At 45.7% G+C, this 17799-nt stretch overlaps 1 protein-coding gene across 1 annotated transcript; it reads left to right on the forward strand.

The window, feature by feature from the left end:
• Window positions 1–2889: 2889 nt before the first annotated feature.
• Window positions 2890–17799, forward strand: LOC148046969 (uncharacterized). The gene is given in 4 exon segments (XM_087711774.1): window positions 2890–3224; window positions 5572–7068; window positions 8088–9410; window positions 16270–17799. Coding segments are annotated over 3 exon segments (4260 nt in total). The 5' UTR covers window positions 2890–3224; window positions 5572–5661.

Consider the following 17799-nt stretch of genomic DNA (forward strand, 5'->3'; position numbering starts at 1 on the left):
ACCATATAGATGTCTGGAGTGTGGAAAATGTTTTGCCCAATCTTCAGCACTGCACAAGCACACCAGAAGTCATACAGGAGAGTGGTCTTACAAGTGTGCAGAGTGTGAGAAACCATTTCATTGCAAACCAAAGTTAAAATTGCACCAGAAAGTCCATAACAGAGAGAAACCTGTTTAGTCGTGAACAATGTGGAATTTTTTTTTTTACGTCACAAGTTATAATTTACCAGGAACTGAGTTATATGTGTGTTGGCAGAGAACTGGAAGTCTTTTATTTCTGACCATAAATGGGAATTAATTTCTGATCATAAGTTGCTACAATCATAATGTGTACCAGGATATCCTTGTTATTTTTTACTAGCCCTTGTTAATGAATAGGGAGAACTGAAGATTTAGAGAGGAGAAAAATGAGCTGAGGGTGGAATGAAGATGCATCTTATTATTTTATTTGGTGATAAAGGGTTGGTGTTGAACACGCTGGCTGAGGATGAAGAGGAAACATTTATTTTTCCTACTATCTACGCACATACATACAGTATATTCACTATCTTACTAGTACCCAGTTGTATTGAAGGTCTTTGTTTGATTGGCATATATAATTTATTAATAAAATTATTATTCAAAATAATGAGTGTTTTTTACGGCACGGACTGCCACATTAAATCTACACTTAGTGCCCCATAATGAGAAAAGAAAACAGAATTTTAGAAATGTTTGCAAATGAATTAAAAAAGAAAAAAAACTGAAACGAGACATTGGCATAAGTATTCAGGCCCTTCACTCAGTTACTTTGTTGAAGCACCTTTGGCAGCAATTACAGCCTCCAGTCTTTTTTGGGTATGAAGCAATAAACTTTGCCCATCTGGATCGGGGGATTTTCTGCCCTTCTTCATTGCAAATCCTCTCCAGCTCAGTCATGTCGGATGGTGACCGTCCATGGAGAGCCATTTTCAGGTCCCTCCAGAGATGGGAAGCAAGGCGGGTGGGATATATTCACTGCCTTGACTTATTGTTAAAAATAATAAAGCTGGATATAAGTGAGGAAAAAAATCAAATCATTTCTATTCCGCAGTGGCTGGGCAACATTTTCAGCCTTGTTTCCCTGTTGCATCTAGTTGGGAACAACAGGAGATCTGAGCTGATCCCCCAAACTCTCTTCTTTCCTGTCTCGGGGTCTCTGGGGATTAGGAAAGAAAGGAATGTGAGAAGACCCCTCCATGCTCAGAGACCCCCCACCCAATTTATAATTCTCAGATGGAGGGTCATCATGTGACTTCTGCCCCAGTGGCTGTTCCAGATCAGTCTTAAGACCTGATGATACCTGAATGAAAAGTTCCTGGGAGTAAAAATAAATATTTATGGTAGTGGCGGCATTACCATTATTGGGACACTTCTCTGGGCCTAAGCAGGATTCAGTGGGGGAAGGGGAGCAGGGGGAAGGGGAAGGGTAGGAGGGAAGGAGAAGCCCATCTGGCTTTCCTTTGGTGTGGGGAAGACCCAGTATCCCCTCCATGGTCTGTCCACTGCTCTCGCAGAGCCTTGCTGTGGTGCCTCGGCTGTGGTGGGGCCAGGAGGCTTTGCACGAGAGGAGAAGGAGGGGGAGGGAAGCCTCCACCGTGGGTTGACTCCTTCCTCACCCAGCCCCAAGGAGACCACGCAGGGCTTTCCAAGAGGGTGAGAAGAGACAGAGAGAGACAGAGAGAGGGGAGAGAGAAAGAAAGAGGAGGATGAGAGGGAGATAGAAAAAGAGATGACAGAGAAATGAGAGGGATCGCAAGATAGAGGGTAACAGAGAGGGAGATAGAGAGAAAAAGAAAGAAAGATGGGAGAGAGGGAGATATATAGTGAAAAACCCTAATAAAATAATTGTTCAGAATAATGAAGAAGAGTCTTTTTAGAGCATGGACTGAGTCAAGATGACCTTCAGATGGTGCCGTGCTGTGCAGTCCATGCACTGTAGTTGTTGATGTGCTCCGAATGTTGGATCTGCCGGACTCCTATTGGCTACTTCAGTGGGGCTTCTGGCATCTTCCAGCCCCCTGTGAGCCCCTTGATCCGGACACCTGGTTCCCCCGAGGCGCCTGGTACCCGGATGCTCCTCAGGTCTGATGGAGGCTCTTTCTCCTTATGGATTTCGGGCTCTCTGGGAAGAAGGTCCAGTCCTGGGAGACATGGAAGGTCAACTGGAAGTAGGGAAAAGAGCCCAGTGTGCCTGTTTCACACTGGCACATTTCCTTCACACACACACACACACACACACACACACACACACACACACACACACACACAAACACATAGACACCATCTCCACCTGCCAGCCTTCAGCTCCTCCTGCCAAAAAGGGGGTTTCATTATTTGTGGCCCCTCCTGTGTGGGATTCTCTGTCCTCCCTTCCCTTCTGAGCTCAAGTGGGAGAGGCTGAGTTTGGGTCGGTCCCCCCTTTCAGCCCAGAGCCCATCAGGCACAGCTGGAGGGCAGAGGCAGCCATGGGGGTTCACCACAGGCAGCCATCACCTTACGACCATTTGAAAGTACAAGAGAGGCCCCCCCAAAGGTCCTTTATGATGGAGGTTCATAATGGGCAGATGACCATAAGTTGAGGATCACCTGTAAGGTATTGATTTTTATTTATTACCTAATTTGGAAACCACCAATATCACCCAGCAGAGGGAATGATTTCCCTTCCTGGGAATGGATGGGGAGAAAGAACTATTTGAAAGATTGTGCATGTATGTGTGTGTGTTAGTGTGTGTGTGTGAGTGCGTAATTATTCTACAAAGCCCCAGAGGGCAGGAGAAGAAACAATGGATGGAAAGTAATCAAGGAGCGAAGCAACGTGGAGTTAAAGAGACGCTTCCTAAGAGAACAATTCACCAGTGGAAGAGCTTTGCCTTCAGAGGTTTTGGGTTCTTTATCACTGGAGGCTTTTAAGAAGAGGCTGGACGGTCCCTTGTGAAGAATGGGATAGGATCTCCTGCTTGAGGAGGGGGCTGGACTAGAAGACCTCCAGGGTCCCTTCTGTTCGGATTCCTGAGAACAAGGGGCGGGGTTACTTGAAGAAGGCGGAGCCCAAAGGGAGAGCAGAAGCCCCGCCCCGCCCTTCCCGTCTCCGTCTGAGCCTGCGCGTTCATCCCCGGGCTTTCCTCGGCCTCGCCTTGAACAGTTGGGGCTCCTTCCGCTGCGGTCCCTTCCTGCCAGGAGGGCTTTTCCTTCGCAGGAGAAAGGTAGCTGGAGTGGCCCCTCTTCCCCGGAGGGTCCCTGAGCCTGCGAGGATCCCGGGATGGGAGGGCTGGGACTGGGCGTCTCTGGGAACAGAGGGAAGGCTCCCTACAGACGGAGCTTTTCCCCGAAGGATTATGGGGGGGATGGAAGGGAAACCCCCAGAGAGGCTCCGCGCCTTTTTTGGCGAAACGGAACAAAACCTTTAAAACTCCAACGATTATTATTGTTTGGTTTTGTGCTGAAGGGGCTGCGATGTGGAGGTTCACAAATGACACCCTTGAAAGCCCTTTGGACTGGAGGCTGGTCTTGCTAGGAAGCTGCAGAATAGAATAGAATTAAAATTAGAATTCAGAAATAGGAATTGAATTCTTTTTTGGCCAAGTGTGAATGGACACACAAGGGATTTGTCTCGGGTGGAGATGGTCTCAGTTTACATAAAAGGACAAGATACCTTCATCAAGAATCATCAGATGCAACACTTAGTGAGAGTCCTAGGGTACAAATAAGCAATCAGGAAACAATATCAATGTAAGGATGAAAGCCACTAAGTTACAGTCTTGCAGTCATAAGTGGGAGGAGATGGGTGATAGGAACGATGAGAAGACTAATAGTAATAGTAATGTAGCATTTGTGAAAAAAACTGTTCTTGTGTCTAGTTGTCTTGGTGTGCAATTTCTATCCAGGATGTGAGGGGTCTGTAGATATTTTCACAGCCCTCTTTGAATAAGTACAGTACAGTTAAGTTAGTCCCATGGTTGTTAAATGCATCCGATTTTTCCCTTTGGCTTTGCTTGTCAGAAGGTCACAAAAAGGGGATCTCGCGACCCCAGGACACTGCAACAGTCGTAAATATGATTCAGTGGCCAAGCGTCAGAATTTGGATCATGGAACCAAGGGGGATGCTTGCAACGGTGGGTTGAAAAACCCTCATGTCACTTTTTTCAGTGCAGTTGTAACTTTGAATGGTCACTAAATGAAATGTTGTAAGTTGAGGACTACCATATTTTTCGAAGTATAAGATGCACCAAGATTTTGAAGAGGCAAATTTTTAAAAAAGTAGGTAGATAGATAGAGGGATAAAGAGGGACAGAAGGAGAGAGAAATACAGTAATTAGGTAGGGAGAGAGAGTAGGTAGGTAGGTAGTTAGGTAGATAGAGGGATATATATAGAGAGAGAAATACACTAGGTAGGGAGAGAGAGAGTGGGTAGGTAGGAAGATGTTTCCAGATGTATTTATCCATGTCCTGGAGAAAGAAATTGCTGACAATCTGCAGCACCTAAGACTTGTTTCTGTTGGCAGAGTACTTGATCAATGTAATTCTCATCAATCACTCTAACTAAAGACCTTTCTGAAAGGAAAAAAAAGGTTTTGCACTCTGCAAACCCCACCAAAACGGCCGATTTTTCGCGAAAACGGGCCTGTTTTTTTTTCAAATAAAAGGCATGGATAGCCTTGTGGAGGGGGGGCTTCCAGATTGCTCCTTGGGGGGGAGGGGCAAACACCAAGCAAAAAACAGCCCGTTTTTTGTCGAAAAAGTTGAATGGGTAGCCTTATGGAGGCTTATAGAGTGCTATTGGGGGGGGGGGTAAAAAAATGGCCCATTTATTGCTCATTTCTGCCCTCCCCAACCCCCAGGACCTGGGGGCAAGGGAGGGCAGGATCTCCTGTTTGAGGAGGGGGCTGGACTAGAAGACCTCCAGGATCCCTTCTATTCGGATTCCTGAGAACAAGGGGCGTGGTTACTTGCAGAAGGCGGAGCCCAAAGGGAGAGCAGAAGCTCCGCCCCGGCCTTCCTGTCTCTGCCTGAGCCTGCGCGTTCATCCCCGGGCTTTCCTCCGCTGCTCAGCATGGGCTCTGGAGTCCTCCGGAGAGGGTCGGGCAGTTGGGACTCCTTTCGTTGTGGTCCTTTCCCGCCAGGAGGGCTTTTCAACTTTGCCCATATCATTTAGGTAGTCCTCGACTTACGACCACAGCGGAGCTCCAAATGTCTGTTGCTAAGTGAAGCATTTATTAAGTGAGTTTTGCCCCGTTTTGTGACCTTCCTTGCCACAGTTGTTAACTGAATCAGTGCAGTTAAGTTAGTCCCACGGTTGTTAAGTGAATCTGTTTTTCCCATTGGCTTTGCGTGTCAGAAGGTCACAAAAAGGGGATCACTCGACCCCAGGACACTGCAACAATCATAAATACGAGTCAGTGGCCAAGCATCAGAATTTAGATCACGGGACCATTGGGGGATGCGTTGGGCTGGAAGACCTTCATGATCCCGTCCAAGGGAGATAGCTTTTGTGATTCTCTATATTTCGCAAAAGGAAATTTGTTTCTCCTCTTTTCCCCCCTCATCTCACAGAGAGTAAAAGATTGTGACCAAAGATTCACCTGCAAGGCATCTATCAACAGACAGTAGAAAATCAGCACAAGGCAGCAGCCAAGAGGAAGGATGGACCGTGGGAAAGTCCTGGATCCCCCATCAGACACAAGAAGCACTCCAAAAAAACACAAAAAACCTCATGAATGCTCAGAGTGTGGGAAATCCTTTGCTCGCAGGTCCCTCCTTTTGACCCACAGGAAGGTCCATGTGGGAAGTGGATCCCTTGAAGGTTTGGAGGGCGAGAAATCTTTCTCTGGGAAAAACTCCAAAGATCTCAGGAGCCCCCCAACACTAAAACCCTATAAATGTGTGGAATGTGGCTTATGCTTTAGTAAAAAGTCACGCCTTCTTAGACATCAGAAAATCCACACTGGAGAGAAACCTTATCAATGTCTGGAATGTGGGATTTTTTTCCGTGAAAAAGCCACTCTCAGAGACCACAAGAGGATTCACACAGGGAAGAAACCTTACAAGTGTTGGGAGTGTGGGAAGAGTTTTTATCAGAACTCATGTCTTCGGTCCCATGAGAAGATCCATGCAGGAATAAAGCCTTACAAATGCTTTGACTGTGGAAAATGTTTCACCCACAGTTCAGGTCTTCGGAATCATGTGAGAACACACACAGGGGAGAAAAATGAAAAGTGTCTCGAATGTGGGAAATGTTTTACCTTGAAATCAACTCTGGTGCAACATCAGAGAATTCATACTGGAGAGAAATTCTATGAATGCCCAGAATGTGAGAAAAGATTTGTAAATTCTTCTGAACTTCGGAGGCACCAGAAGAGGCACAAGGGGGAGGAACCCTATGAATGTGGGGACTGTGGGAAAAGTTTTGTTACACGGAGAGATCTTCAGATTCATCAGAGAATCCACACAGGGGAGAAGCCGTACAAGTGTGGGGAGTGTGGGAAATGCTTCTCCAGAAAAAACAGTCTTGGAAGGCATCAGAGGCTCCACACAGGAGAGAAGCCATACAGATGCGTAGAATGTGGGAAATCTTTTGCTCATAGTGGAGCCCTTTGCAGCCACCATAAAACCCACACAGGGGAGAAGCCATATCAGTGCAATGAATGCGGAAGTTTTTATCGTACCTCATCAGCCCTTAGAAGTCATGTGAAAACTCACACAGGAGAAAAAAACTACAAATGTTTGGACTGTGGGAAAGCATTTGCTCATTCATCTCACTATAGAAGACACAGCCGAATCCATACAGGAGAGAAACCCCATAAATGCTCAGAGTGCAATAAATGTTTTTCTCAGAAAAGTAGTCTGGTAAGACATCAGCGATTCCACTCTGGAGAAAAACCGTATAAGTGTCTGGAGTGTGGAAAACTTTTTGCCGGATCTTCAGCACTGCGCAAGCACACCAGAAGTCATACATGAGAGTGGCCTTACAAGTGTGCAGAGTGTGAGAAACCATTTCATTGCAAATCAAAGTTAAAATTGCAGCAGAAAGTCCATAACAGAAATAAACCTGTTTAGTCGTGAACAATGTGGAATTTCTTTTTAACATCACATGTTATAATTTAGCAGGAACTGAGTTATATGTGTGTTGGCAGAGAACGGGAAGTCTTTTATTTTTGACCATAAATGGGAATGGATTTCTGATCATAAGTTGCTAAAATCATCACCTGAACCCAGATACCCTTGTTATTTTTTACTAGCTCTTGTTAATGAATAGGGAGAACTGAAGATTTAGAGAGGAGAAAAATGGGTTGAGGGTGGAATGAAGATGCATCTTATTATTTTATTTAGTGATAAAGGGTTGTTGTTGAATATGCTGGCTGAGGATGAAGAGGAAACATTTATTTTTCCTACTATCTTTTTGGGAGGGATTTTTTTTCATTGTTTTTTCATACGTTCACGCACATACATACAGTATATTCACAGTTGTATTGAAGGTCTTGTTTGATCGTCATATATAATGTATTAATAAAATTATTATTCAAAATAATGAGTGTTTTTTAGAGCACGGACTGGACGGTCAAAAGACTCGAGAAGGCCGTCAGATGGTGCCATGCTCTGCAGTCAAAGTCTTGTTGCTTTCTAGCTTTGTGTGTGTTTCCCTTTAAAACAGCCGCCATCTTGGTTCTTTTGGCTCCCTCCTCCCTCTTCCGACTTTGGGATTGAATGGAAAGGAGCAGATTTTCCATTCACTTTAGGAAAAATCTCTTGGCGATTCGGATGGAGCCCCTGCTCTTAAGGGCAGATGATGGGTGGCTGCCTAAATGTGCCTGACACGCTCGGGATTAATGGGACCCCACCTCACTTTGGACATTCAGGCCCCCTTGGCTTTTGCCCATTTTGTTATGCTGCAGCCTGATTGTTCAGTTGTTGAATTTCATTTTTTTTCTCATTAATCTCTACTCTGTAACCCCATAATGAGAAAAGAAACAGAATTTTAGAAATGTCTGCAAATGTATTAAAAAAGAAAAAAAGTGAAATGAGACATTAGCATAAGTATTCAGACCCTTCACTCATTTTCTTTGTTGAAGCACCTTTGGCAGCAATTACAGCCTCCAGTCTTTTTGACCCACAGGAAGGTCCATGTGGGAAGTGGATCCAGTGAAGGTTTGGAGGGCGAGAAATCTTTCTCTGGGAAAAACTCCAAAGATCTCAGGAGCCCCCCAACACTAAAACCCTATAAATGTGTGGAATGTGGCTTATGCTTTAGTAAAAAGTCACACCTTCTTAGACATCAGAGAATCCACACTGGACAGAAACCTTATCAATGTCTGGAATGTGGGAATTGTTTCCATGAAAAAGCTCATCTCAGAGACCATGAGAGGATTCACACAGGGGAGAAACCTTACAAGTGTTGGGAATGTGGGAAGAGCTTTTCTCAGAAATCAGGTCTTCGGTCCCATGAGAAGATGCATGCAGGAATCAAACCATACAAGTGCTTTGAGTGTGGAAAATGTTTCAGCAAGAGTTCAGGTCTTCAGAATCATGTGAAAACGCACACAGGGGAGAAAAACGAAAAGTGCCTCGAATGTGGGAAATGTTTTACCTTGAAATCAACTCTGGTGCAACATCAGAGAATTCATACTGGAGAGAAACCCTATGAATGCCCAGAATGTGAGAAAAGATTTGTAAATTCTTCTCAACTTCGGAGGCACCAGAAGAGGCACAAGGGGGAGAAACCCTATGAATGTGGGGACTGTGGGAAAGGTTTTCTTACACGAAGAGACCTTCAGATTCATCAGAGAATCCACACAGGGGAGAAGCCGTACAAGTGTGGGGAGTGTGGGAAATGCTTCTCCAGAAAAGACCACCTTGGAAGGCATCAGAGGGTCCACACAGGAGAGAAGCCATACAGATGCGTAGAATGTGGGAAATCTTTTGCTCAAAGTGCAGCCCTTTGTAGCCACCATAAAACCCACACAGGGGAGACACCACATCAATGCAGCAAATGTGGAAGATTTTATTGTACCTCATCAGCCCTTAAAAAACATGTGAAAACTCACACAGGAGAAAAAAACTACAAATGTTTGGACTGTGGGAGAGAATTTGCTGATTTATCTCACTTTAGAAGTCACAGCCGAATCCATACGGGAGAGAAGCCCCATAAATGCTCAGAGTGCAATAAATGTTTTTCTCACAAAAGGACACTTGTAGTACATCAACGAATCCACTCTGGAGAAAAACCGTATAAATGTCTGGAGTGTGAAAAATGTTTTGCCCAACCTTCAGCACTTCACATGCACACCCGAAATCACACAGGAGAGTGGCCTTACAAGTGTGCAGAGTGTGAGAAACCATTTCTTTGCAAATCAAAGGTAAAATTGCACCAGAAAGTCCATAACAGAGAGAAACCTGTTTAGTCGTGAACAATGTGGAATTCCTTTTTAACGTCACATGTTATAATTTAGCAGGAACTGAGTTATATGTGTGTTGGCAGAGAACGGGAAGTCTTTTATTTCTGACCATAAATGAGAATGGATGTTTGATCATAAGTTGCTACAATCATCACCTGTACCCTGATATCCTTGTTACCGTATATACTCGAGTATAGGCCGACCCGAATATAAGCCGAGGCACCTAATTTTACCACAAAAAACTGGAAAAGTTATTGACTCGAGTATAAGCCTAGGGTGGGAAATGCAGCAGCTACCGGTAAATTTCAAAAATAAAAATAGATACCAATAATGTTTTTGAATATTTATTTCAAAGAAAAACAGTAAACTAGCGGTGTATTCAATGAAATACTTCACTCACCTCATGATGCTGATGTCCCGCTGTGATGATGATGTCCCGTGCAGCCGCGGGAGCGATGTCCCGCCTCCTATGACACATGGCACAGTGATTCCTATCATTGGATCACTGTACCAGAGGAGGTGGGACATCGCTATGTGGCTGCTTGCCATAACAAGGAGGAGGTGGGACATCGTTGCAGAGCGGCAGGAGGGGGAGGAAGGGGAATCGTAAGATAGCCCTGCATTACATTAGAACGTGAGGAGGGGGGATGGTGCGGTGCGCGCTGCGCGGCAAACTGACACAGAGGGAGGGGAAACTCACAGGGGCACTGGGCCATTCACGAGTGTCACCCAGCGGCATGGCCCCGCCCCTTTTTCTCCTCCATTTCGGGCAAATTTTTCACTGACTCGAGTATAAGCCGAGGCGGCTTTTTTCAGCCCAAAAAGTGGGCTGAAAAACTAGGCTTATACTCGAGTATATACAGTATTTTTTACTAGCCCTTGTTAATGAATAGGGAGAACTGAAGATTTAGAGAGGAGAAAAATGGGTTGAGGGTGGAATGAAGATGCATCTTATTATTTTATTTAGTGATAAAGGGTCGGTGTTGAATATGCTGGCTGAGGATGAAGAGGAAACATTTATTTTTCCTACTATCTTTTTGGGAGGGAATTTTTTTTTCACATTGTTTTTTCATACGTTCACGCACATACATACAGTATATTCACAATCATACTAGTACACAGTTGTATTGAAGGTCTTTGTTTGATCGGCGTATATAATTTATTAATAAAATTATTATTCAAGATAACAAAGAGTGTTTTTTAGAGCACAGACTGAATGGTCAAAAGACTCGAGAAGGCAGTCAGATGGTGCCATGCTCTGCAGTAAAAGCCTTGCTGCTTTCTAGCTTTATGTGTGTTTCCCTTTAAAACAGCTGCCATCTTGGTTCTTTTGGCTCCCTCCTCCCTCGCTGGATACTTCCGACTTTGGGATTGAATGAAAAGGAGCAGATTTTCCATTCACTTTAGGAAAACTCTCTTGGCAATTCGGATGCAGCCCCTGCTCTTAAGGGCAGATGATGGGTGGCTGCCTAAATGTGCCTGACACGCTCAGGATTAATGGGACCCCACCTCACTTACGACATTCAGGCCCCCTTGGCTTTTGCCCATTTTGTTATGCTGCAGCCTAATTGTGCAGTTGTTGAAATTCATTTTGCCCCTCATTAAATCTACACTCAGTGCCCCCTAATGAGAAATGAGAACAGAATTTAAGAAATGTTTGCAAATGTATTAAAAAAGAAAAAAAAACTGAAATGAGACATTGGCATAAGTATTCAGACCCTTCACTCAGTTACTTTGTTGAAGCACCTTTGGCAGCATTTACAGCCTCCAGTCTTTTTGTATATAAAGTGACAAGATTTGCACATCTGGATCAGGGGATTTTCTGCCCTTCTTGCAAATCCTCTGCAGCTCAGTCATGTCGGATGGTGACCGTCGATGGAGAGTCATTTTCAGGTGCCTCCAGAGACGGGAAGGAAGGCGGGTGGGATATGTTCACTGCCTTTGAGTTATTGTAAAAATAATAATTCCGGATATAAGTGAGGGAAAAAACCAAATCATTTCTATTCCACAGTGGCTGGGCAACATTTTCAGCCTTGTTTCCCTGTTGCATTGTGTTGGGAACAAGCAGGAGATCTGAGCTGCTCCCCCAAACTCTCTTCTTTCCTGTCTCGGGGCCTCTGGGAATTAGGAAACAAAGGAATGTGAGAAGACCCCTCCATGCTCAGAGACCCCTACCCAATTTTAATTCTCAGATGGAGGGTCATCATGTGAATTCTGCCCCAGTGGCTGTTCCAGATCAGTTTAAGACTTGAAGTGCGGCGTTTTCACCACACTGGTGGGCTGCTCATGTGTCCTTGCCTAATCAAAAGGAAAACACCAGACGAAATTCCTTGGGATGAGCTAAAGCCTCGAATGATCATCGAAGGGCTCTTTTATTAGAAAAAAGTTAGTTACAGCGTCATCAAAAAGGAGCGTATCAAAAGGCATATATAATCACACATGGTACAAGTAAACTAATGAAAAGTTCACAGTATTCTACAAATAAACCAATAGAAAATCACATCATGGCAAAGGGGGAGCAGAAGGTTACAAGCCGCATGGCATTGGGAGGGGGAGAGGGGGAATAGAAAGTTCTAGCACAGCATAGGGGGGGAGAAAGGGCATGTGTGGGAGTAGCTGGCTCACATAGTTCTTGTTACATGAGGCTGCATAGTGAGTTATGACCGTTAGACCAGAAAGATGTTTCTGGTGCGATGTTTTTGCATCCCTGTGCATGTGTGTTTCAGACAGCAGAAACTGCCCTGCACACAAACACCCAGAATGAATTCCAACATTGAAGATACCTGAATGAAGGGGGAGATGTTGGGAAGCCCTCCCCTCCCCCTCGGAGCATTGAGCACAACAGCCCAGTGGGGAGGGGGGACATGGCCTGGCAGAAACGTCCCCATTGGCGAGTTGGATGGCGGAGAGGCCTGGGCCGGTTATCCCAGTGGGACCTCCAGATGTGAGCTACCGCCCTTGAAAGGCCCCCCGCAGGTCTGATTAAACAGGATTCAAGCTTCCCCCACTCCCCGGGGGCCAAAGATCCCAGGAAGAAAAAGAGAGACGCCTGTCCCAAAGGGGCTTTTTCAAGAGGCAACTGGACTTTCTTGTTTTCCTTTGAAGACGTTTTGCTTCTCATCCAAGAAGCTTCTTCATCTCTGAATGGATGGGGAGGGGGGAGGGAGGGAGAACTATTTGAGAGGCTGCCAACAAAGAAAACGTGTCTATTTGTGTATATGTCTGTGTGTTTGTTTGTGTGTGTGTGTGTGTGTGTGTGTGTGTGTGAGTGAGTGAGTGAGTAATTCTAAAAAGTCCCAGAGGGCAGGAGAAGAAACAATGGATGGAAAGTAATCAAGGAGAGAAGCAACCTGGAGTTAAAGAGACGCTTCCTAAGAGAACAATTCACCAGTGGAAGAGCTTTGCCTTCAGAGGTTTTGGGTGCTTCATCACTGGAGGCTTTTAAGAAGAGGCTGGACGGTCCCTTGTAAGGAATGGGATAGGATCTCCTGCTTGAGGAGGGGGCTGGACTAGAAGACCTCCAAGGTCCCTTCTGTTCGGATTCCTGAGAGCAAGGGGCGTGGTTACTTGCAGAAGGCGGAGCCCGAAGGGAGAGTAGAAGCCCCGCCCCGGCCTTCCCGTCTCCGTCTGAGGCTGCGCGTTCATCCCCGGGCTTTCCTCCGCTGCTCAGCATGGGCTCTGGAGTCCTCCGGAAAGGGTGGGGCAGTTGGGGCTCCTTCCGCTGCGGTCCCTTCCTGCCAGGAGGGCTTTTCCTCGCCAGGAGAAAGGTAGCTGGAGTGGCCCCAGTTCCCCAGAGGGTCCCTGAGCCTGCGAGGATCCCGGGATGGGAGGGCTGGGACTGGGCGTCTCTGGGAACAGAGGGAAGGCTCCCTACAGACGGAGCTTTTCCCCTAAGGATTATGGGGGGGTGGGGTGGAAGGGAAACCCCCAGAGAGGCTCCTCGCCTCCCCCGTTCAGTTTGGGGGGGAATTTAAGTTGCTTTGAACTGAGCTCAGGATCTCCCAACCCGGAAAAGGTCTTTTTTTCTTTGTTCTTAATTTAAAGAGAGAGAGAAAGCGGATGTTCTTTGCTTTCGCTTGCTTTTGTTTGGCGAAACGGAACAAAATCTTTAAAAATCCAACTATTATTATTATTATTGTTGTTGTTGTTGTTGTTTCGTTTTGTGCTGAAGAGGCTGTGATGTGGAGGTTCACACAGGACCCCTTTGGGAGTCCTTTGGACACTGGAGGCTGGTCTTGTTAGGAAGCTGCAGGAGGAGGAAAAAGGAAATGTGGGGAGGGGAAAGGAAGGGGGAGGAAAAGCCAATTGAGCTGGGAATGAGAGAAGGGAGGAAAGAGGGAGCGGAGAAAAGGAAGAGGAGATTCAGGAACCCTCGGAGACCTCCAGCATTTCACGGCACTGAAGGGGAAATAATTTCAACTTTGCCCATATCATTCAGGTAGTCCTCGACTCACGACCACCTTGGAGCCCCAAATGTCTGTTGCTAAGTGAAGCATTTGTTAAGTGAGTTTTGTCCCATTTTGCGACCTTCCTTGCCACAGTTGTTAAGTGAATAAGTGTAGTTAAGTTAGTCCCACAGTTGTTAAGTGAATCCGATTTTTCCCATTGGCTTTGCTTGACAGAAGGTCATAAAAAGGGGATCACGTGACCCCAGGGAACTGCTGCAGTCGTAAATACGAGTCAGTGGTCAAGCGTCAGAATTTGGATCATGGGACCATTGGGGGATGCTGCAACGGGGTGAAAAATCTTCAAGTCACTTTTTTCAGTGCCGTTGTAACTTTGAACGGTTACTAAATGAAGTGTTGTAAGTTGAGGACTACCTGTACTCATCCAAGGCCGGTGTCAGTCTCCAGCTCAGAACTTACACAGCCCTCAGCTAAACCACGATTAGTTTTAACCGTAACTTGTGGCGCTCACCTGCAGAAATGAGGGCTAAGGCCCTTGGGGGAATCAGTCAGGTGGTTGGATGGATGCAACACCTAAAGCCAAGAGAAAGTGAACCAGAGTTGGAAGGGACCTGGGAGGTCTTCTAGTCCAACCCCACTGCTCAAGCAGGAGTTCCTCCGCCATTCCAGGCAAGGGGCTCTCCAGTCTTCTCTCAAACACCTCCAGTGATGGAGAACCACAACGTCTGTAGGCAAGCTCTTCCTCTGATTAAATCTTCTCACTGTTAGGAAGTTTCTCCTTAGTTCTGGGTTGCTTCTGTCCTTGATTAGTTTCCATCCATTGCTTCTTCTGCCTTCTGGTGGTTTCCCCTCTTCTCTGTGGCAGCCCCTCCAATATTGGATTACTGCCATCATGTCTCCCCTACTCCTTCTTCTCACTAGACTAGATAAGCCCAGTTCCTGCAAGAGCTTTATCCCAAAGATGCTATTTTTCAAGAGGCTTTTTTCTGCTTTTCCTTTGAAGGCGTTTTGCTTCTCATCCAAGAAGCATCTTCAGCTCTCTCTCAGTTGCCTCGTGGGCAAAAGCCCCTTTGGGGCAACCATGACCTGGATGACTGAGAATCTCCGTAGATATTCCTATCTTTTAGCTTCCAGCCCCCGACTCATCTTTGTCTCTCCGCTCTTCACTCTTTCGGGAGTCTCCACGTCTTTTTTTACATTCTGGTGACCAAAATTGGATGCAGTTCCAAGGACGGAGCCCAAACTCTCACCTGGGCAGGTAGGAGGAGCCAAAGGATGCCATCAGCCTCCCTTTCATTGGGTTAACCCCCAAAAGAGTATAATGAGGTACCACACTGGAGGGGGCTATGAGACTGATGGGGAAACCCACCTGCTCTCTGCACTCCCTGCTTCTCCCTCCCCCCCCCTTTGTAATTTTGGCCTTAATTGTTTATCCCATTGTTTCTCTTGATCGTTTTATTCTTCTGACACTTTCATGTCTCCATTTTTACTGTTGCTCCTTGGCAAGATGGATGGCAAATAAATTTAAGAAATAAATGAATGGCACAAAAGGAAGTATGGTCCTATCAAGAGGAGGAGGCTGAGCTGTGAAAGGGACCCATGAAGGGAGAGGAAATGGGCCTCCAGGAAGCCAGGATCAACTAGTCATTATGGGATGGAGCTCATAAGTGGAAAAATCAGAAAAAACGAGAAAAGGGGATAAGAAATGGGGTGATTAAACTAAACCCAGCTCTCTTTCCTTCTCGTTTGCTTGTAATCCATACTTTTGGGCATTTCCTATGGGCAGTCCTCGCCTTGTGACTAAAATTGAGGTTGGCATCTTGCTCGTTGAGCAAAGCGATCATTATGTGAGATGCCACTTGACTGCTTCGCTCAGGAATTGTAATTCTGTGGGTTGTTAAGTGATTTCATTGGTCGTTAAATGGGTGGAGTGCCACATAAGAAACATGGATTTGCACCACCCTCCTCTTAAGGAGCCTCAAGTTCTTGATGCCTGGTGTTAGGAGTGTGGGATTTCTGTTGCTGAGCAAAGTGGTTGGGTGACCCTTCACCTAACAACTGTTTCAACCGAAATTCCGGTCCCGCTTATGGTCAAATATCAAAGATTAGCTCTAGTTTAAACCTTTCTTTTCCACCTTGTCCTGGGACAAGAACCAAGGGGGAAAAGGTAGAGTCAATGAACAGCAGAATAGCAGTTAGACTTAGAAGAATTTGCCTCTTAGAGATGTGGAGACTCCATCATTAGAGATTTTGTCTAGCGCGTATTGTGGACTCCTGCCCTGGGCTGAGGATTGGGCTGGAAGACCTTCATGACCCCTTCCAAGGGAAAGCTTTTTTGATTCTCTATATTTCGCAAAAGGAAATTCATTTCTCCTCTTTCCCCCCTCATCTCACAGAGAGTAAAAGATTGTGACCAAAGATTCACCTGCAAGGCATCTATCAACAGACAGTAGAAAATCAGCACAAAGCAGCAGCCAAGAGGAAGGATGGACCGTGGGAAAGTCCTGGATCCCCCATCAGACACAAGAAGCACTCCAAAAACCCACAAAAAACCTCATGAATGCTCAGAGTGTGGGAAATCCTTTGCTCGCAGGTCCCTCCTTTTGACCCACAGGAAGGTCCATGTGGGAAGTGGATCCAGTCACGGTTTGGAGGGCGAGAAATCCTTCTCTGGGAAAAACTCCAAAGATCTCAGGAGCCCCCCAACACTAAAACCCTATAAATGTGTGGAATGTGACTTATGCTTTAGTAAAAAGTCACACCTTCTTAGACATCAGAAAATCCACACTGGAGAGAAACCTTATCAATGTCTGGAATGTGGGATTTTTTTCCGTGAAAAAGCCACTCTCAGAGACCACAAGAGGATTCACACAGGGGAGAAACCTTACAAGTGTTGGGAGTGTGGGAAGAGCTTTTATCAGAACTCAGGTCTTCGGTCCCATGAGAAGATGCATGCAGGAATAAAGCCTTACAAATGCTTTGACTGTGGAAAATGTTTCACCCAAAGTTCAGGTCTTCGGAATCATGTGAGAACACACACAGGGGAGAAAAATGAAAAGTGTCTCGAATGTGGCAAATGTTTTACCTTGAAATCAACTCTGGTGCAACATCAGAGAATTCATACTGGAGAGAAATTCTATGAATGCCCAGAATGTGAGAAAAGATTTGTAAATTCTTCTCAACTTCGGAGTCACCAGAAGGGACACAAAAAGGAGAAACCCTATGAATGTAGGGACTGTGGGAAAAGTTTTGTTACACGAAGAGACCTTCAGATTCATCAGAGAATCCACACAGGGGAGAAGCCGTACAAGTGTGGGGAGTGTGGGAAATGCTTCTCCAGAAAAAACAGTCTTGGAAGGCATCAGAGGGTCCACACAGGGGAGAAGCCGTACAAGTGTGGAGAGTGTGGGAAATGCTTCTCCAGAAAAAACAGTCTTGGAAGGCATCAGAGGCTCCACACAGGAGAGAAGCCATACAGATGCATAGAATGTGGGAAATGCTTTGCTGACAAGAGAACCCTTTGCAGCCACCATAAAACCCACACAGGGGAGAAGCCATATCAGTGCAATGAATGCGGAAGTTTTTATCGTACCTCATCAGCCCTTAGAAGTCATGTGAAAACACACACAGGAGAAAAAAACTACAAATGTTTGGACTGTGGGAAAGCATTTGCTCATTCATCTCACTATAGAAGTCACAGCCGAATCCATACAGGAGAAAAGCCCTATAAATGCTCAGAGTGCAATAAATGTTTTTCTCACAAAAGGACTCTTGTAGTACATCAACGAATCCACTCTGGAGAAAAACCATATAAATGTCTGGAGTGTGAAAAATGTTTTGCCCAACCTTCAGCACTTCACATGCACACCCGAAATCACACAGGAGAGTGATCTTACAAGTGTGCAGAGTGTGAGAAACCATTTCTTTGCAAATCAAAGGTAAAATTGCACCAGAAAGTCCATAACAGAGAGAAACCTGTTTAG

Source organism: Thamnophis sirtalis, unplaced genomic scaffold (genome assembly GCF_051295495.1).
Source record: "Thamnophis sirtalis isolate CommonGarterSnake01/CBP01778 unplaced genomic scaffold, rThaSir2_p1.2 scaffold_3, whole genome shotgun sequence".
NCBI classification, from domain to species: domain Eukaryota; kingdom Metazoa; phylum Chordata; class Lepidosauria; order Squamata; family Natricidae; genus Thamnophis; species Thamnophis sirtalis.